Here is a 21,378-nt window from a genome sequence, read left to right on the forward strand (position 1 = left end):
AATGTGTTGGGCTGATGGGTGATAAACGATGGATGGTTTGCTAACTATAACAGCCCTCTAATTTCTTTGATAATGCCTGGCTTACCAAACCAAAATGTTGACAAGATACAAATTATCACTCAAGGGGAAAAAAAAAAAAAAACTGATATTCCTCACTCCTATACTTAGCCTCATAAACATCAGGCTGTGCATTCCCATTTTATTCAAAAACTATTAAAAACCAGCTTCAGCATTGACAGCACCAGACACTATCCTCACAACAACAAAAGGCCTACACCATAATTGATGCTACTGGAACCACAGCTGGTAAACCATTAAGGACGCAAAGCAAAATATTTTTAGACATTAGCACACACTGCAAGCACTTGGCATATTCATCACAGATAGCCTGTGAATCATTACCCTGGTTTTGACAGCTATCTCATTACACTGCCAGGCTACAGGCTAAGACTCCCTGTGCATGATAAAACCAGGCCATGAAGAAAGTCTTTGTAAAATTCAGTAAACTACTGGGGGGAGTTTTCCAGTATAACTAATAATGAAGTTAAGATATGAAAGAGAGTCGACAAAAATATGTTTTATCTTCTTTAGAAAGTGAAATCAAATCTGCAGATCTTTTAATGTTAAACTGAATTCTAACATGTCTTTGTTAAGCATTTCTCATCACGCCGTAACCCAGTTCAGTGAGTTCTCATTCATACACCCATTCATACACCCACCCCTCCAGGCAATGGAAAAACTGAGCAGTACAGGAGATCCACTCCAACTGTTCCCTGCCTGGACTCACCTTGGAGTGGTCTCTCCACCAGGAACTTCCAGCTGAGCTTTCACATCTGATTCTCTGTATAAAACCCAAATGTATTTCAATAGCCACAAGAACACCAACAACCCAAACGACAGCAGAGTTATAAAAACATGAATTTATACTCCAGGACAGAGTTGTCCATGATAATTTAGGTGTGTAAGACAAATTTATATTTCCCTCCCCCACAAAAAAAAACCCTCTAAACCGTATTATACTATTTTTTTTTTTTGAGCAACTAAGGAGATCTGCAACTCAAAAAAAGTATTGATTAACTCAGTGCTTGAATATGTTCTCTGTAAACCTTCTGCTGTCTCACATGGGTTTTCACACCTATCAGTTCTCTGGCCAAACACCTCATGCTGAGATAAAGAACACACCAGAAGAAACACCACCTGGCTGAGGCCAGGGTTTTTCCATGTCAGGTGCTGCCTCCACAGTGTAACCCAGCACTGAAACCCGTCCCACAGGCTGCAGGAGGGGACAGACCCATGTTCCAAATGCCACTTTAATCCCAGAGAGGTTGGTATTCTTCAGTTGCACTGGCTCCACAAACAAACACAGTTTGGAGTATCCCAGGGCTCATAAAAACAAGGGATTTTTAACTCTGAAGAGAGCTGTAAATCATTACTGTGTAATATTGATGGCAACTGTAATTTACTGACAGCTCTACTGCATTTCTCATTGCTCTGTCTGAGATTTCACCTTTTTAATGTGCTCCCATTCATTGGAGGGCAGTTCCAAGAGCTGTAAACTGTGTCACCCAAACAGCAAGAAACAGCATTTTCCTGCCTGTAAAGAACAGTCAGGAAAGGAAGATGAAAGGAAGACCTTGTATGAACCTATACAAACTAAAAAAACAATATTAGAGATGGGCTATTAGGTAACAAATAGTACATTTATCAGCCAAAGAATTTACAAAACAGCAGATCACCACCACTACTCTTAAAAGAAATATACTGAAAAAACAATCTGCAAAATCTTCAGGTAACCTCATGTTTTCAAGTAACCTCAACACTGAAATTGTATGTCAGTCTTTCTCATGGGAATTCATTATTCAAGTGACATGAATAGTTTTAAATAAGCCTCCACAGTTAAATGGGTTATTCACAGGTGAGATGACTGGGACTAAGTTCACAGGAATGAAAACTAATTCTGAAAAGCAACTGAACTACAGAATAGATTTCAACCTGGAAGTCATGGTGAGGATCTACAGCTTGCAGAGCAAAAAGACCAGGGTAAGAGCCAAGAAAAGGAACAGAAATGGAGAACTCAAACACTGATCTGAGGTGAGATGGCAGAGCAGGGAAACCAAGGGAAAAGGAAAATCTAGAGAAAAAAATGGGCTGAATTCTACCAGGACATGAGTCCAGTCTTTTGTGATTATGCAAGTAAAATTATATAAAATTTAGCAATAATCTGTTGATTTCAAAAATATTTTAGGTATTTAAAAATATTTCTTAATGTTTTTATTCAGGACTGTTTTTAAAACTCAGTGAGTTGCAAATCAGTATTTTCCTTGCAAAATCTGAAACCCAAACCTGTGAGCACCATGAAAAGACCTCAGTCCAGCCTTACAGTCCAGTCTAAGACAAACACATTAGCACTCTACAATAAAGATTGTAAAGTAATTTTTGTTGACAGCCTGCATTTAATTTTTTCCAGTCTCCTAATGAAGTAACAAGACTAGGTATGTTGCCAGCTTAACTGCTAATGTGTTTACTTCTAAAGAAGGGGAGTGGAGTTATATCGCAGGTGAAAAACAAAACCTTCAGCTTTGCTTAACCTGAACTAAAAACCAATATATTACAGCTTCTTTTTCAGGTAACAATGAACAATCCATCACAGAACATAACCTAAAGCTTTCTTGTGCTACACTTGACTGTAATCTGGCACTCTATAATCTGTGGAAACAGTGAATGCCAGATGGCCTTTTCATTGTCTCCTGAACTGGAGAACCTGCTAACAAGCACACCTTTCAGAAGTGATTTCTTGAAGTTAGCTATCCATCTCAGTACACACACAGCAGACAGCACCCACTGTAAAAGTACACTGTTTAAAATCATTACCTCTGTAAAAATAATCTGCTCAGCATTCCATCTGCTTTGCACCAGTTTCCCTATTCCATGGACTTTTATTGCCCCACTTATTGCAATAGCTTATAACCAACCTGGTTATTTCTTAAGAGGTTTTGTAGGGCAGTGACTCGTGCACTTTGTCTTCCACCTTTGAATTTAAAACTGTGGGTTTGGATCCCAACCAACCACATGTACGTTAATGCACATTGCAGCATTTGCTCTGGAAACAGAATGATCAAAATGCCATGACAGTATAGAAGGTATGTAGGCAATCACATGTATTTGTATATCAATACAATGCGAGGGGGTTTTTCCAGAAAAAAAAAAAAGTCCCCATACTTATTAAGGGACAGAGCAGAGTTTCTAGCATGTGTCACTGGTTCCCGACCCATCTACATAGTTTCAGTTTACAAAAGTTTCTTTGTACTACTGTTTCAAAAGTTTTTCTGTGCTACTTTTTTCAGCTGTCTCGTGGGAAATGAACTGTATTTTCACACTGCGAGGATGATGATATACACGTCCAGCTTACATGCCAGGTGGGGCTCAGCTGCAGGTACACGGCTGTTGGGCTGGGACAGGCTGTGGGGCTGCAGCCCCTCGCCTGCGCAGGCAGGGGCACACGGCCTTGGCGACAGCGGGCAGGAGGTGTGTTGGCTCTGCGGACACCGCCGGGCTGCGGGCACCGCCGGCAAGCCTTCGCTAAGCCCGGCGGGAGCCCCCCCCAGCTCCCCTCCCGCGGCCCTCCCCGTACCCCGGCTGTCCCTGCCGTTCTCCGGCCCAGCGGGCCCGGGCTTACCGCGAGCCTCGGCGGGAGCAGCAGCAGCGCGGCCAGGCTGAGGAGGAGGCGGCGGAGCGGCTCCATAGCTGCACCGCGGGGCCGCTCCCCCCGCACGGCGCTGCCTCCGGAGCGGCGCGTCCGGCGCTCCCCGCGGCGGGCGGGGCGGGCTCAGGGCCCGCCCGGCCGGGACACGCACGTCACCCGCGGGCAGACGGGCCGCCCCGGGCACCGCGCTCAGGGACCGCCCGGGCAGCCGCCGGGCCGGGGCCCGGGAGCGGCCAGAGGCGTTCCGCGGCTTCGCGCCGCTGCCGGAGCCTCCCCGGTCGTGTGATCCCCGACCGACCCGCCGCCCGCTCCGGGGCTCGCCTGGCAGCCCCATGGGGAACCGCGGGGTGCGGTGGCAGCTGGATACTGCTGCTTTGTTTTTATAAAAAATACCTAAATCCAGGCAGCACTAGTCAGTCTCCTCCCTCCCCCGGAACCATCCTGCCCGGAATAACTGGGTGGTCAGGCGTTGTAAGGGGCTGCCCAAGGGAAATGATGGAGTCACCGCACCTGGAGGTGTTTGAGGCATCTGGATCTGCCACCGGTGATATTTAATGGTTTGGGAGCCACAGTGGCGGTGCTGGGTAGACAGTTGGATTTGATGATCTTAAAGGTCTCTTCCAACCTTGATGACTCTGTGATTATTGTTTTCCTACTGATTTTGTATTTTCAGAACAGATCATGCCAAATATATTCAGCATAGCTCCTGCCTTTGACAGACTTAGTTAACCCTGAGCCTTGCAAGGCCCTAAATAAATGCCAAAAAAAAAGCCCCAACGTGCCCCTTTGAACAAAAAAACTGTCCGGGCTTCTCTGAACAGATAAAAAATAAACACAAAAAGTATTGAACCGGATGGAAAAAGCTTCAAACAGCAGAGAGTAAATTTAGAGTGCCTGGCAAAGGCCCAGTGTTCAGCCACCTATTTATATAACAAAGCCACTTTGTCCTTGTACATATTGTTTGCTTTTTAATGGTGACATTACTAATGGAGCTGCAGGGCACACAGAGTTCTGGGCATGCCGTATGCACACACGATCTCCCACAGTGAGCGTGCCTTCGGTGGTGGGCAGGAGATGCAATAATCACCCAGAATCACAAAATATCCTGCCCCGGAAGGGACCGAGGATCATCAAGTTCAACTCCTGCCCAGACACGCCAGCAATCCCAGTGCCTCAGAGCCTTGTCCAAATGATGACCTGACCTGTAAGTCTGAATACATAAAAATATGCTGGAGCTACAAACCACACCGTGATTCCAGTTCTCTGATGCATTTCTTTATGGGGCCCTGACTTTTAAGAATTTGTGCCATGTGAGAACAAGCAAACCCCTAAACACACTGTGTGTGCCATGGCAGCAGCACCCTGCTACATTAGAGGAGGAATTTATCAGTTGCTGTATAAATGCTGTAGCATGCCAGATCCAGGCTTGCGTTATTTCACATTAGTGTCTCCCATGGCCTCACAGGAGATTAAAAAAAAACTCTAAAACCGGCTGAGGTAGGAGGGGAGCCGGGTGCTGGTGAGCACCCTCAGCTCCCACCTGTGCCCCTCAGGAGCCACCTCAGCACCCGCTCTGCCGGGGCAGATCTGATCGGGGCCTCAGCTTTTATATTTTTAATACTGAGGCCTACTTCTCCACAGCAACAAAGCGCTAGAGCAACCTAGAAAGAGAAGAGTACTACTGTTCCTGAAAAGGCGAAAAGCTACCTCACACGGTCCGGGGCAACGCGAAACCACGGCGCTCCCACAGACCCCCCGCTTGACCTCCCTGTACTGCCCCGCCCGCTGCCCTTACGCGGCTCCGCCCACCCTCGTTGCAACAGCAATCAGATCGCACGTGACCCTGGATTCCAATTCTATTGGGCAAGATGAGGAGGGCGGGGCTAGCCTCTCTATAAAAAAGAGCGCGGCGGATTCTGGGCCTCTTTTTCGGCGGGGCCAGTGAGGTGAGCGGGTTTGTGTGAGCGCAGTGAAGCGGGCGGGTGGTGAGGCCGGGCCGCAGTGATGTCTCTTGACACGTGTTAGACTGCTGACATACATGAAGCAAAACTACTGCTGAGCGCCCCGGCTGCGTCCATCCTGCGGGGCGGCTGGGGTGTACCGCATCAATAACCTTTTCTTTATTCTCGGTGTTTTGCAGGGCCTGTTCGGCGGCCGGGAGCGGCGGTAAATAAAGCTTGTGTCACCCACAGCGTGTCCGGCTGGTTCTTCCGCGCGTGCCGCACTGCCTTTGACCCGGCGGTGCCCGTCTGGCGCCGCCGGCCAAGCAGCGGTGCTACAGCGAAGCGCTTGTTCATAACTGGCGCTGCTCGGCCCGACCCGGGCGGCGCTTTTAAAAGCAAGTGACATTTGTTTGCGAGTGCGTGTCACCCTCGCGGTGACAGAGCGGCGGGCGGGGCGCGGGGCCTGCAGATCCTGCTGCGCCCTCCCGGCCGGAGGGCGGTGTCGGGGCCGTAGCAGAGCCGGGTCGCTCATCGCGCTGCAGTGCGACTGAACCCCCCGAGGCGACGGCTGTCCTTTTCCTTTAATAGTTTAGGGTTAAGCTGTAAGAAATGATTTTTAAAAAGGAACAGAAGTCCTGGGATTCCTGCCGAGTTGTTACAGGAGTAGAGCAGCTTGGAGGCAGGAGAAATGCATCCAGGGCTGGGGGTCATTTTGTGGTGGAAAACACCATAAAAGAATGCCGTGGCTGAGCTGCAGTTTCTTAAGGGGATACTATTTTTTTTTAATACAGCATTTGCTGTCAGTACAAAACATCTGTAGCCACACAGGACTAGATGTACAGGAATAGGGCAGAGTCTAGGCAGACTGTAAGGAGGGATCAGTGAGCTCCTAGGGGCTCTTTAAGGTGGCAGAAGTGGATGAATGTCAGCTCTGTAACTGCTGGTAATCCTTTCACAGTTTTACGAGGTATGCAAATATGTTCTTAAAGCATATTCCTCATATGAATACTAGCTGCTGAGGTAAACTTAAGTTTCGTGACAGTAAAATTAAATTTAGCTTTTTCTTTCAGAGCTTAGCACTGGTTAACCCTGAAACTGTCATGCCACAACCACCAGGTACATGTAGATAAAAGTCTGCAAAACAAAGGGCACACTCATTAGGAAGCTGCCTTTCTAATAAAGTTGTTAAAACTTGTAATAGATAGCTGTAGAAATAAAATTTACTGAATTGTTTGACATGGGATAGATTTATTTAATAAAACAAAGCAAGCAGATTGTAGTTACCCACAGTTTATGAAGTGCAGTATGACAATCTTGTGTAATAAGTCTAAATCTGTTTACACATTAGTGCATCTAGTCCTTTGACTTTAGTTATTGCACATAGAAATTAACTCATATAAAAGACCTGCGTACAAGACATGCAGACTTCATGAAAGGCAAATAATGCCTACAAAATCAGCAACCCCAGAATATACACAGCCTGGAATGGTCAAGGAGGAGTTCTGGTAACAAATATAACTACTAATATTTCAATTAAAGGTAACCAAAATAGGTGTTCAAATATAGAATTAATTTTAAATATATTAAATGCTTTTGTTTCAGGCAAGGTGCTGTTTAAAAAAACCTTCAATATAATAGCTTCATTTAGAGATGGTAAATCATCAGGTTATACATGGAATTTGATTTACATCAAATGTGACAACACAACATAGAAAAAATTTCTTTAAAAATTACTTTGAAAAAAAAAAATCATGTTATAAAAGGAGAGCCAAAACTCACCTTCTTTGTAAACTAAAATATTTTCTGACATCCATGAAGAGTTGGCAACACTGAGTATCAGAAAAATATTAAGTGTTAAGGAGTGGATATGTAGTGTTCAAACCTTGAATTTACTGCATACATTTAGCCTTGATTCATTACACCTGACAAATAAAAGGCAGTTCCCCCTTCCCCTTTAGTTTTGGCCACTAATTAGCAGAAAGAGTCTTTAATCATGATCAGCTCAAACAACTGCAATGCTTGAATTCCTATGCCATAAAGTCCAAGAAACCAAAGCATGGGGGTCAAAATCTGTCAGCCACAGCTGCTTCCACAAGCAGCAGATGCTGTCGTGCCTGGGGCTGTAACTGAGGATCCGGGCCCCTGCCTTGGGTGTAAACACAGTGCAATGGAAAAGACTCACAGCAACAAACTCCTGTCAGAACTGGGTGTTTCATCACAGCAAGAGGCTCTATGCACAGGTCACTACTGGAGGTGTGCAGTGTTGACACTTGGTGTGTGTGCTCATGTCTCTATAAACATTCAGAATTAATCAGGAACCAAGGTGATTGTACCTCACTATAAGGCGGCTTGCTATGGTTTGGTCTCATGGCTTTACCAATTTTTTTTCCTCATTTACAAAAATCTGACAGTCCCACCTTCACTGATAGTTGTGTGTTTTATGGCTAATTGCTTCCCAAAAAAAGCACAAGTTCTGTATGAAAAAAGTAATGTGTATACAGCACATTGAATTACAATATTACCTATACATCCAATTTACATTCTTTTTTCCTGAAAGCATTTCGTATTTCGATTGCTTGACACAAGCTATTGACTGCAGAAGTGAAAGAACATAAAACAGTTCATTCTACACCTCCAACTGCCTGAGAAAGAAAAATATTCTTCCAGTTTTATAAATTCATTCCTTATTTAGGATTTTTTCCATTTGGCACGCAGTTCCTTTGCTGCCAAACAACTTTTCAATGCTTTAATGCACATTAACATAGCATGAAAACAAGCTGAACAAAAGGTGCATCAACAAGCTCCTTGATCTGTTACATTTGAGTTCCTCCTCCCTCCCCACAAAGAACAGGTCACCTCAGCCTCCCAGTTAAAATCCTGATGGCAGCCAGTACAAAAATAAATCAACAGCTTAATGGAATGGAACTTCATGTAGCCAAAGTACACGGGAACAATAACCAGGCAAGTGAGCACACAGAACGGGGAAAGGCAGTCCTTGGGAGGGGGGAGAGTGGCACAAGTTAAGGACAAGAACTACAGCACAGTTTATAAAACCATGAGAGTAACTTTTATAATACTGTAAACTGCAGGAGTCTTCACATGTCATGGTTGATCAGAGGCCTCCGTGCTCAGATCTTGAGGAGGGCACGTGGAGGAGCGGGGATCCATGGCTGAGTGCATTAAAGGAATATAGACATCATCCATGTTTGGCATGACAAAGATTTTCTGGGAAAAAGATGCAATGAAATGAAGTTACATTACATATGTCACTTGAAACCTTAGTTTTCCAATTTTAGTTTAAAAAATGCAACACATCTACAGAGAAAAGGTTCTCAAGCTCAGCATTGTTTGAGTCAGAGCAGTGCCCATTAACTGAAACCATTTTACTGTGTTACAGCTGTAAGTGAAACTCAGAAATATTAATTTCTCTGCGTATTTCATTCAATTAAAATGGCACTACAGGAAACATCACCAACTTTTCTTAATTCCTTTCTCAGCTCCTACCCATCCATATACTTTCAAAATGCACTTTTAATAAAATAATTGTTTTTGATTTGTGGTTGATTGTATAGGTTGAGGTCCAGAATCAAGCTGGTCATTATTCCTATTCTACAAGTATTTTGAGGGGGCTTCTTCCTTTTTGCACTGTGGTCAACATGATTTTTAAAAAATTACTTTAAAGGAAGCAGTAAGAGGAAGTAGTGCCTTATCTGTTCTTAATTTTAGGCAACAGTTTGGCTCCCTATCATTAAGAACATGTAGGATCATGTTCTTATTTGAGTATTGCAAATTTTACCATGGTACCTATTTCAAAGAAATGTCATTTTCATCTCTAAAACAGATTTCCACCCAGGTCTACACAGGAGTCTTGAGACCAACCCAGCAGTCGGTTTCAGGTGAGGTCTCAACATCCATCCCACTGGCTGGGAGCAGTGGAGGACGTGACTAGTTATAAATGAAATAGAGGACATGTGAAAATTAAACACTCCACCCCTTTAATTGAACAAAACTATCATCAGTGAAAGGAGAATGTTGAGGAAACACACCTGGAACTCTTGTTCCAGTTTCCTTGCTATCCAGTCTGTTACATGAACCAGAGTCACTTCTCTCTCACCAAGTTTTGGCCGTGCTTTTAGCTCCAGGTAGGGAGGCCTTCGGAAGCCGTACCTGGGGAGAGAACACAGAGCAGGATTTACTACAGACACTCCAACAAAACAAGTACTTAAACCTGTAACAATTTGCTCATTGTAACAGTTCCTACCTTAGTTACAACTAATTTGTACTGCTCCTTGCCCAGAAACCACCCGAGCCAGGCTTTACCTTTTTTCTTATCTGCAACCCCTTGTGTAGCACACCTGAAACATCGCCCAACTCTGCTCTGAGCTCCACTTACCATATTCTGTCAGTGGGTGGAGGTGGAATGTTAATCACTAGTGTTCCTCTGCACTCCTGTACTTCAACTGTTAGCAGCAATGGAGTATTGGAGACCTCTTCAATTTTTTTCTTAATAAACTCAGTCTCTGTTGCTTTCTGAAAGTATTTTGACTTCGTAATTTTATCCACAATTCTCATGATTTTACTTGTCCGATGTCCTCCAACATACCTTTAGACAGAGAATACAAAAAGAACGTCAAGATAATTTTCTTAAACCTATTTGCTGAGACAGACATGGATTTTCTATTAAATAATTTAAGTTTTTTTGATACAAAAATTCTGAACAGATACATGGCCAAGCAGTTCATCCTAGGGCCTGCACCCAGCAGCTGTATTCTGTCAGCTACAGGTGTCTGGCAGAAACTCTGTTCAGCCTGAACACTCCTTCCCAGATGGCACTGAAAACACAACAATTTTTAAAACAAATGCAAATACACTTAGATCACTAATGCCAGCAAGATGGCATGAGAAGTGACAACTTGTCTACTACCATTCCAAAAAAATTGTAGAGACACTGATACATTAAGATGTGCACAAATCATCAGCATAGAAGTCCCAGCCATTGTGTCTGATTATTTAACTGTGTGTGCTGAACAAAAGTGTTTTAATTTTAAGGTACTGTAGCATTTACAAGTATAAGTATGCTGAAAAAGAAGAGGAAAACAGTTTTGGCAGTGGGTGGAATGATATTCCAAAAATGGTTAACTATGTCTGCAGAAAGTGGGCTTTTCCTGGCAATTGTGTCAGACAGCATTCCTGGCTTTTGAAACAGATGCTTTAAGGGCTGAATATATTTTTTCTTACCCCTATCTCATGTTGGAAATACACACTCCAAAAATAGCACATTTGGTATTTTCCACAGACTATATCATGTCTAATTGTGGCTCTTGGTGTTACATAGCAGAGTCACCCTCCTAAGGAAATGACATTTTACTATCCAGGGAAAAAATAAAATTATTCTTACACAAACTTTTACAGTTTTGTCCTTTAGCACAACATAAGACAAAAAACTGTTCAGTGAAATAAAAAAAAGAGAAAAAAAATTTGATTTTGGGATTTTATACTAGCTATATCTTTACCCAGAGAAAGGAGTCATTCTCCCACCAGATTCTATAGATTTTTAACTGGTGTAAGAAAATTTTTTCAGTATTTTACATTAGGATTCTTCATTCTCCCTCTTTGTCCTCTTGATAAAGAGTTCTTTATATGATCTATGAATTTCAAGAAGATATGAAATGCATCAATTGCAGTAATTCAAACAACTCTTCACACAATTTTCAAAAGTGTTCAGGAGTAAAATACTAAAATTCTCTGGAACATTTTGAATAAGTCATGAGTCTGCTAGTATATTCACTGTAAAAATCACTTAGATATGTTCAGACATAGAAAACATTGTGACTATCTCAGACATTCTGGGCTCAGACATTCAGCTTTCTCATTGCATGGCATAATTGCAATCAGATGCAGAAAGCAAAAAATCAGAGCTGCAGCCAAAACAAGGAATGATGTAGCATCACTGATGTTGGGAAATTTTCTGTGAAATCCATGCACAGCATCAGAGGGCAGTATTGCACAGCCCAGACACATGAAATCCTTTAGGGAAAAAAAAAAAAAAAAGAAACTGAGCAGGAAACACAGGCTTGAGTAACAGTTTTCTGTTTTCTTAAAGAAAGGAAAATGGAACACTGGCAATAAGGGGATCAGCAGGATAAGCACAGGGGTAATACTGCATAGAGAGGGTTTCAAGTTTTCACACAAAATCCTGTTCTTGGCTCTGCTACCAAGTAGGACATGTTGGAGAAGGTCCCCAGAGCTTCTCTGGCCTCCCAGCAATCCAGCAGAGGAGGGATGGGAGGTGCCCAGGGCAGCTGGGAGAAGTCCCTGCAGGGCTGGGGTGAACAGGGCTCCTCTGCTGCCCTCTGCCCTGGAACTGGGCGACTGGGGGGGCTTCACTGCTTGGACAGCCTCACACTCTGCCATCCTGGGGGACAAAGAGCATCACAGCACTGGCACCAGCTATCAGCTGTGGGGGAAGGGAAGGATTAACAAACATCTCACCCTTCTCCTCCTGGGGTCGCCTGCTTCTCTCCTGCCAGCTCAGGAGCATCATCTTCCTCCGAAGAGCCCGCGCTGGAGGATTCCTCATCGCTGTCTGCAAGACAATACGCCCTTGGCCTGAAACTGAAACAATGCAATTTCCAGGTCAAATGTAATATCCTTAAATAGCTATTCATCCTGTACAGCTTTGGCTGACTTTAGAGGTTTCTGAACTGTCCCCTCCCCACTATTATAAATGCTATCTAAAAAGAACAAAACCAAAACCCCTCTGAAGCCAGTCTGGCAGAACCAGCTTTCAAAACAGAAATCTGTTTTCCCCAGTGGAACATAATCCTTCATGAAAGAGGCTGGCACGGGGGTGGCTATTCTACATACTCAAATCACATGTGGAGATTATTCAAAATACATTTGGAAGCATCTCTGTTGCTGCTCATGGTTTTTCATGAGTTGAGCAGAATTAGGATTGGACAAACCATTTCGTTTGAATGTCATGGGGAAAAAAAGTGAAGTAATAAACAAGTGTTGCCCTTTGGGTACAAAATACCACACAGCAGTGACTAATTCCTAGACTTGAACTGTGGAAGATTTTATGTACACAGTCACAAGAAAAATTTCAAATCTTTTAAACGGATTTAAAGGAGAGAAGGATACAGTGGATACACTTCAGAATTAATAGATCTTTACTGAATGCAAGAGCTTGAAACAGTTACACAACACAGCCTTCAGAAGCATATGGCTCTAGCCCTAGGGACTATACCCAGGAATGTAATACTCTACAGCATGTTCAGAATACACTTTATAGCTGTGTCTTCTTTCTTTGTGTGTGTGTGTGTTCTTGGAAATGTATTTGAAGCATTAATAACCTCAGACAGGGTATGGACTGAGGCCACTGCCTGTTATTCTGTACACAGAACAAACTGGTGGTTGCTGCATGAAGTCCTGATGTAAAGGGACAGTTCAGGTGCAGCTCACAGTGCACAAGACTCCTTCCCCACTGGAGCAGGAATCCCAGGACCTGTCCACACTGAAGTGTTTCCTACCCAGGCTGTGGAATCACAATTGCAAACCTCTTCCTATCCAGAGCAGCATTTTGTACCTGCAGAGGAGTGAAGGAGCAAACCAAACTGAGCCACCTCCCAGAGGATGTGGGGGTGGTGGGTGCTGCCTGTCACTGGCCCAAATAGCAATGCTGGAGCTGTTCCTCACAGAAATTCACGTTTTTAGGTCAGATTCAAACTGCACATTTTCCACCAGGGTGTGACCTCACTTTTCTTTCCTGTGCACTTTAGCATCCAGCTCAAATGCTCAGGGCATTCTCAGGTCTTTCAAAGGTGTCACCCTCTTCCAAGGTGTTTTATTTCCTAGTTGAAGGGGTCCTCTGAAGTGCCTCACAAGCACCAATGGCTCAGACCACAGGATTTCCTCGCATTAAACAAAGCAACAATAAATAAGCTTGAGTGAGATTTCAGGGGAGCTCTGTATACAATGGACCATTTATATGACACAAACATTGGCAGAAAAAAATCACTTTGGAGCTACTGTATTGTTCCTGTAAAGATTACACAATATTTTATGAATTGCCATTTGTCAGTTTGTTTTTATGTGGTTCAACAAAGCCAAAAGGACTGATGGGTTGAGAAGGTGCAGTAACTTTGGGTTAACCTGCCTGCTTCTGCTTCAATTCCTGCTTAGCAGCATCTGTAATGTATTGCTTTTATAAAATTGGCAATTAAATCGTTTCTTATTCTTTCTGAGAGCATCATTTTCCTGAGAGGGCATGCAAGACAGCATTACCAGACTGTCTCAGCACACTTCACTTCTATTTCAAACAGCAAGTGCAACAGTGACCCATTTGTCTTGCTTTACACTGACAACAGCCACAGACAGTTACACCCCAGAGCTGTTCCCCCTTCTCCTCTCTCTGGATGAGTAGGTGCCTTTCTCACAGCACTTTGTAGTGACTGCATCTCAAGAGATGGTTTGTTCTGAGCTCATAAGGGCCAGAAATGAGCTCAGCAACCAGCACACATCACTTACTGACAACGTGACCATGGATGCAAACACATGCAGAGTAATTTGATTTGTCACAGCAATTGTCAACTGCTAATTTAAAAAGCCAGCAGAATTAAAATTAACTAACACATTGGAAGGCATAGATGAGAATCAAACCGGTCTACACTTTTCAGTCCTTAATTTAATATACATTTTAAGGAAAAAAAAGGGGGAAAAAAAAAGCAACAAAATAACCCTCATCCAAACTAGAATACATTAGATTGTTCTTTATGTAAAGCTGCTACCTGGCCCTGAGCTCTGAAACATCCCAGCCCTGTGCAGGGAGCAATGCAGTCAATGCTGATACCTTCAAGTAACTGGTTGCTTGGCTACAGGCACTTAAATCTGCCTTGCTGGGGGCCTATAGCTCAGCCAGCAGCAACCTGATTTTTAAATATGAATCAGAGTGTTCACTAATTATTTCTGAGGCTGTTCCTGCACTGAACAGATATGAAAATACACAAAGAAAATCCTGAAGGGGTGCAGAAGAAAAGCAAGAATTTGATTTGTATAGACATTTCCTCCTCTGTCCCCCATTTTTTGGGCAGGCAGGATTAAACAGATGTTGAAAAATTCACACCTACCAGTTATAGTGATGTAAATTCAGAAATATTTCTTTCAAGCAGTGACAATGAGAATCTAGGTCGATTTAAAATCCTCAGAATTTCTACCAGTGTATGAGATCATTCAGCCATTAGTTTTTTTCATATTTATTTTCTTGTCATGACTGCACTGACATATAGTGCTGCTGTAAATATTACTTCAAGGTATCTCAGAATAAATGGTCAGAGCTATGACATGAGCATACAAAGCCTCTAGTATCTTAAATGTGAAAGACCATACCATTTTGTTCATAGCTAAACAAATAGCCAGGTTTAGAGACTATTTTCTTGATTTGTAGGCAGTGGTTGTACATTAAATCAGAGACCACCTACTGTTCAGGGCCTGCAGATTTAGGTACAAAGAGAATACAGCACAAAAAAAAAAAATTGGACATCAGAGCTGGGAGTGGATCCTTCCAGGGATGGATATTGGATAGGTGACATTCACTAGGTTAATACAAATGGACAATGGATGACATTCAAACATGGCCAAAATGAGAGGGAAAACACAAATACAAAGGAGGTAAGTTACTGTATGGTGTCTGCTAATTAGTTCATCTACATAAGGCATTTCACCTAGGCATAGCAGGCAAACAGAAGGTGGCTATGAGGAAAAAACGAGACTAAAGCAGGGATGTGATTACTCCCACAATGCAATAAAGCTTTTGAAAAGGTCTTTACATAACAATTAGAGCCTGTTTACCTTGCACACTGTTTACTACTCCATGGTTTCCAGCTGCAGCTGTACCCTGCTGCAGCAGCCTGTTACACCTGTTTATCTCTATTTCTGCATGTGTATCTCCAGTATTTGAGTTCTATCTGACTAAACCCCAAACCAAGCTTAAGACAAAACTAAATTTATTCACAGGACATTTTAAAACCCAACTGAAATATATATAAAATAACTGTACCACAGAAGCCTTTTATTAAAATTATTATCAATAGCATGACCAAACAAAGTTTCACAGAAAAGCCACATTCCACACCTGTTGGGGAAGATGAAACAAGAAAGCCTTACAAATATGATTGCCTGGCAAAAGATTTTGAGAACACAGAAACTATAAGCGAGATTGAAATGAAAGCAAGCTTTGACATCCCTTAGTTACTGAACAAGAGGAAAACCATGGTGTGGCTGGCTGAAGGTAATCCCCTTTTGATGAAACAAGACCCTCTGCAAGCAGGCAGGTCCAAGGGTCAGAGCAGACCCTGCCAGCTTGGGGCTTCAGAAGGGGTCTGAAGAGTAGTTTTTAGAGTTTAAAATGTAGCACAATATGGTAATGTAGTGATTCTTATAGGCTGTATGTAAATGCTATAGGATTTGTATGCTGTACTAGATTGGTTAGTGAGAATCAGAATATTCAACACAGAAGATGATATATTGTATTGTAACGGGAACTTCGCTCTCTTATGCTCTTGCTTTTGCTCTTGTTCTCTTACTTTTACTCTTGCGCTCTTACTTTTCTATGCTCTTAGCTCTTGCCTTTTTATGTTATTACCCTCTCATCCTCTCTCTTCTCTCGGGCCTGCTCCGAGCTGCAGCTGGCAGCTCCCAGCAGGGCCCTGTACCCACGCCATTTGCAATAAACCGCAAGTTCCATGACTTGGCTTCAGAGATCTCTCGTCTCCATCCGTCCCGACCGTGCTACCCCCAGTCTCGCCTACACACACCCACTTGTATGAAACAGCCCCCAAACTCCTTTCAATCTACTGCAGAGCCAGAGCTGCAAGTACACAAGGAAAATCCCAGCTTTTCACAATGAAAGCACCATTGCCATCCCTTACCCTTCCCTGCCGATCTCGCCAACCTTAAACGCCTCCCCAAGCGGCTCTTTACCAAGTTTGGTCAAGTTCATCTTGGTCTCCAGTGTCATTAGAAACGATCCATTGTAGGACATTTCCAAATCAACCCAAAGTCCTAAAATAAACAACAGAAAAGATGTTACTTGAAGAGCAATCACAAAGCAACCCTTCTGATCACAGCCAGATATAAATCCAAGCCACACTGAAAGAGAGTGGTGAGTATAGCTAATGGTCAAAAAAAAAAAATACTGTCATTTACACACACCTAAACTGCTTAAGAGATGTGAAATGAGATAAAGGATACCATCAGGGATTCACTTCAAAACTGTTTACAGCACAGCTCCAAGCCAAGCAGTAATGGGGACACTCCTCTGCATCACTGACGCTGCCCAAGTGAAGCACAGCTTGAAATCCCAGAGCAACATTTGCTTCTCTCACACCACAACCTGCTGCCCCTTGGTTTGCCAGTGGTGTATTGAAGATCTATGACAAGGTTCCCTCAGTAACTGAGCTACAGGCATTCTTTTATGATTCAGAGTAAACAGGGTCATTTTTACAATTCTAGACTTACACAACTCTAGATGTGCAATATTAAGTTAAATCCTATTGTCTCTGCAAACTATTTGCTTTTTACAATCTCCAAAAGTATTGTCTTGGGAATACCTTAACACTAGCTCAAGCCTTTTAAGTGACACCCTGCACCAAAGCAGTAGGATTTGTTATCCAGAGGTTAGAAAACAGATGGCAATAAACAGATTATACTTCTTCCTTTTCCAGATACTGCAGTTGCACAAAACATTCCCTCACCAGTACCTGGCACATCAATCACTGACCCATTCCACTTTTATTTACTTATTTGGAAGCAATTAATGGTGAATAAAACTGAAACCAGCACAGATGGTAACTACCCTTTGTGTTTTATTGTTCTAGAAAAGTCACACTTTATCAGTTAAAGAACTATTGTTTTCTTTTCTGCAGTAACACAGGCTTATCATAATCCCACCCACATGTGGTAACAGAAACACAGGCAGCTCCCAAAGACCTGGTCCCTGGCACCCTGTGAGGTTACATGCTGGAAGCAGGATTAAGGCAAGTTGGTGCTTTACTAACCCAAATAACTTTTTTCCATCACATTTTTTTCTAACATTGTTCTAAAAACCAAACACAAGAACTCAAACACAAACTTCTAAGGGTTTTTTTTTCCTCTTTACAGTAGGAAAGCATCAGTAAGATCATAAAAACCATGAAAACAGCTTAACAGACTTTTTGGACAATCAGTGAGTCAGCAGAACTCAATCATCAATATAGTTTTAACAGGAGATCAAATTAAGCAAAGGATGCCATTACTGAGAGGGAAAATTCCTTCTGACCAGAAAATGTTCATACACTTTTTCCAGAGGGAAAAAGGGAGGGAGAGGGAGTGAAGAACTGGGCAGATGGTATAATTTATTCTGTTTTCTGGTTCCCTAGCCTTGACAGAATTACAGTAAAAGCCACAGCATATGCTGTCACCCAAGCAGGACTGTATTAACAGAAGCAAGACTTTTTTCCTAACATTGTCTGTTAACGAATTTAGGTAATTAGTGAAGGCATATAACAAAAAATGTATTTTCTTCGTAATCAAGCACTGGTAAAAAGAAGTATTGATGAAACAAAGCACATCACAATTAGTAACTGCACTTTAAGGCCTCACAAAGGGCTACCCCCAATGACTGCCTCAAACACTTCAAAAACCCCCAAAAACTTAGAAGCCTTCATTCTGGATACTGCCCTGAAACTATAGAGTTTTTTCCCCCCACATTTCCCAATAAACCAAGTAATTTACCCATAGGCCAACTTACCAAGAAATACATTTATTCTTAAGAAAACAAGCATTTCCAATTATCATGCCCTAGTTTATGTCCTTTTAAGTATAATAAGAGAACAAGTTATTCCAGTAATTACTCATTGCAAGCTCTTTAAAACCCTAAGAGCTTACATGTATGTTCACATTCAACAGTTAAAAGGATTAGAAATCCTACCATAAATGTTTGCTTGTCACAGTTTAACTGAACAAGAAACTAAAGGAACTAATTGATCTCACTGCTGTTTCAGCAATTAATTGAAGCCAAGTGTTCAGCTCCTAAATCCCATCTCATGACTTAGAACTACAGTCCTTGGTTACAACTGAAGTTATGAGAACAGAGAAAAGAATTTAAAAAATGTTTCAATCAAGGCAAAGGAAAACATACTGTCAAGAACCCTGATTAAAAAGAAACTATGAAACCACTCCACAAGCCACACACACGTAAAGATTTTAAAAAGTTTTCCTTTGTTCTGTAACTCCAAATAAAACTTCTACCAATGGTGCAACCACTTAATGGAGAACACTGGAGGACTTCCTAAGTACTGTGGAGAACCTGCTGTCCCACACAGGAAGCATAAGACAAGAAGCAGCAATATGTTTTAGTTCCCCAAATACTGACTGCACTCCAGCTTATTCCACCTATTCAACTCTCATTTCTCTTAAAAAGACAGATTTTATTCCTCATGACAACCAAACAGTTTGCTCTTTTCAAACACGCTTTGTTTACAAAGCTCACTGGAAAATAATCTTTGGAAAAGTTGGGAGCAAAGTACCCAGTGTTTTAGAGATAAGGCTTTTCCCCATGGAGTTGCAAGTCCCGAGTAGATAAGGGCACTTGGATACAACAGGCAGCATTAACTAATGTATGTCCAAGATGATTTTAATATTCCCCCAAAGTCTGCTTTGCTCAGATGTATGAGGGAAAGGTTAGCACTTACTGTCCTCATGCTTTTAGTCAGTGAGTGGAGTGGCACAAAGTTTTAGTATTAAAGTTTATCAATCTCCTCCTAAAGTCCATGCATCTGGTATTCTTGCAAAGGTCAGGTGACACCACACCAGGTCTTCCAAGGAAATATTTCCCTTTAGGCCAATTAGAAATTTCTCCGTGTTGAGTGGAGAAACTCTGATACAATTTAAAATTAAAAACTGCTCTGATTATATCTTAGATGGCATCTGGCGCTCCTCAACACGTAGAATAAATGCTTTTGAAGCTAAAAAGCATTATTCCAAGTTTTTCTTTTTTGCAAGACTACTTAACCGACATGAGCATCCTCAAACATGTGACCATATGCAAGGCAGAAGGAATAGAAAACAAACAGTTCTAATTCATAAAGCAGCAGCATGAAAGTCATCCAGCTTTAAAAAAAGCTGTATTTAATGTTAAGAACATAAAATGATCCTGTATTTTGAAGTTTATTTTCAAAAAAACACTATTCTTGTTTTCCAAGTGATTACAATTATTCCCTATTTTCAGAACAGGGCAGCTTCTCTTGGAGAGACAAACCTGTTTTCTCCTATGGTCAGAATCAGATCTGTCCCAAGGAGATGTGCATTGCCCTCTGCAGTCCCTGACAGTATCAGATAAGTGTCTGCAGTTTAGTTCAGTAATTATTTCCTATGGAAAGACGTGATCACAATTCCATATATACAGAATTACATTCACACCAACCATAAGATAAAGACCCCGGAGTATCTCAGAATAAGCTCTTATTACATGTACCTAAAACATGCACAAGATAAACAGATCAACATTCTGTTCTCAGATACAAAGGCAATAACAGCACCTGCTATTTTTGTATTTTACCTCTGTGATCAATAGAAGGTTTGAAGGCTTGAAGGATCTTGGGCACTGCTATCCCCATGTCAAGCTCAGTCAGAGTCAGCTCATTCATGAAGTAGGGCAGCTAAAAGGACAGAATTTAAAAAAATCAAATACATGTTATAGAATTAGACATCTCTCAGTTTCCTGAGAGAAAAAAGCTCATTAATTTAAGGAATGGACTGTGCTGAAGTGTCACCAGTGAAAGACACAAATATAATTACACAAAATTCTTACTATTCTAGAATCTCACAGTTGCCAGTTTCAAAAAAATTTTAGGGACAGATTGGGTATCTGAACTTATTTTTTAAATTATGCTGAACTTTAGATGCTGACCTTAAACCATCAGCACGCTTTTTAGTCAAAGTATGTAAAAAGCTCAAGAATGAAGTGCAAATCCTATTTCACTGTGAATAAAAATCAAAGATTTCTTTGGAACTTAACTTCAGTAATATATTTTATCACTGATGCTTTATCACTGTCTCAGCTTCTTTTATCTTTGGCAAATTCTTTCATAGAACATTACCTTTTAAATCTGTATCATAATTTCAGTAAAATAGAGGAACAGAATCAACATTTGGGTATTTATTCAGTTAAATATTTCTAACTGACAGAAAACATATCTCCTGTAGACACTGCTTTAACACATCAAAAATACATTCAGTCCCCATTTCTAGTCTTTCCACTTAAAAAGTTACCAGTGAGATGCTTGGATACCCTGCTGTCACAATTGTGGAAGCAGACAGGGCAGATTTAGGCTACTGGTGATTTCCCAAAGCAAAGGCAGCACTATCTCACAGCTGGGGCTGGCAGCTAAATTTCTGAGCTTTTGTAAGCAAGACGACAACTTCCTTTGCCTTTAGGAACAGGCAAACCTCCCCAAACACCAGGACCTGAAGGCTGTAGTGAACTGCTGCTGTTCAGAAGGGTTACAGAAGGCAAGGGCAAGACTGAGAAGTCACTCAAAAGCATCACTCCCCCCTTCACCCTTGAGATGGTACAGCTGATGGAAGCTGTGTCCTGTCACCCCACAGAGCTTTTTCCATAACTATTGCTCCCACTGACGTCCTGCAAGTAGTTTATGTCTGAAGTTAACAGGAACACACTATTGTTGTGGCTCT

General features: G+C 42.1%; 2 protein-coding genes, 1 long non-coding RNA gene and 1 other non-coding gene across 8 annotated transcripts in view; 2 read left to right on the forward strand and 2 right to left on the reverse strand.

Moving 5' to 3' along the window:
* ERN1 (endoplasmic reticulum to nucleus signaling 1) overlaps positions 1-3,815 on the reverse strand; it is a 33,748-nt gene extending 29,933 nt beyond the window's left edge. The window contains exons 1-2 of one of the 2 annotated variants that reach the window (XM_059864039.1): positions 3,677-3,795; positions 2,973-3,100 (exon numbers count right to left, since the gene is read on the reverse strand). In XM_059864039.1, coding sequence (XP_059720022.1) covers positions 2,973-3,095 — 123 coding nt within the window. In that variant the 5' untranslated portion in view covers positions 3,096-3,100; positions 3,677-3,795. Of the gene's footprint in view, positions 1-2,972; positions 3,101-3,676 lie in introns of both variants that reach the window. The other variant, XM_059864040.1, reaches the window with a different exon arrangement.
* Positions 3,045-5,580, forward strand: LOC132336505 (uncharacterized). Its single transcript, XR_009488881.1, has 3 exons — positions 3,045-3,140; positions 3,345-3,416; positions 5,345-5,580. It is a non-coding gene; the product is annotated as an uncharacterized LOC132336505 (long non-coding RNA).
* Positions 5,581-5,922: 342 nt separating this feature from the next.
* Positions 5,923-6,054, forward strand: LOC132336877 (small nucleolar RNA SNORA50). Its single transcript, XR_009489014.1, has one exon. It is a non-coding gene; the product is annotated as a small nucleolar RNA SNORA50 (small nucleolar RNA).
* An 820-nt stretch (positions 6,055-6,874) lies between these two features.
* TEX2 (testis expressed 2) overlaps positions 6,875-21,378 on the reverse strand; it is a 48,595-nt gene continuing 34,091 nt past the window's right edge. For all 4 annotated transcript variants that reach the window (XM_059864034.1, XM_059864035.1, XM_059864036.1 and 1 more), the window contains exons 7-12: positions 20,243-20,342; positions 16,575-16,707; positions 12,139-12,261; positions 10,040-10,249; positions 9,693-9,813; positions 6,875-8,871 (exon numbers count right to left, since the gene is read on the reverse strand). In XM_059864034.1, the coding sequence (XP_059720017.1) occupies positions 8,749-8,871; positions 9,693-9,813; positions 10,040-10,249; positions 12,139-12,261; positions 16,575-16,707; positions 20,243-20,342 (810 nt within the window). In that variant the 3' untranslated portion in view covers positions 6,875-8,748. The remainder of the gene's footprint in view (positions 8,872-9,692; positions 9,814-10,039; positions 10,250-12,138; positions 12,262-16,574; positions 16,708-20,242; positions 20,343-21,378) is intronic.

Source organism: Haemorhous mexicanus, chromosome 20 (genome assembly GCF_027477595.1).
Source record: "Haemorhous mexicanus isolate bHaeMex1 chromosome 20, bHaeMex1.pri, whole genome shotgun sequence".
Classification (NCBI taxonomy): domain Eukaryota; kingdom Metazoa; phylum Chordata; class Aves; order Passeriformes; family Fringillidae; genus Haemorhous; species Haemorhous mexicanus.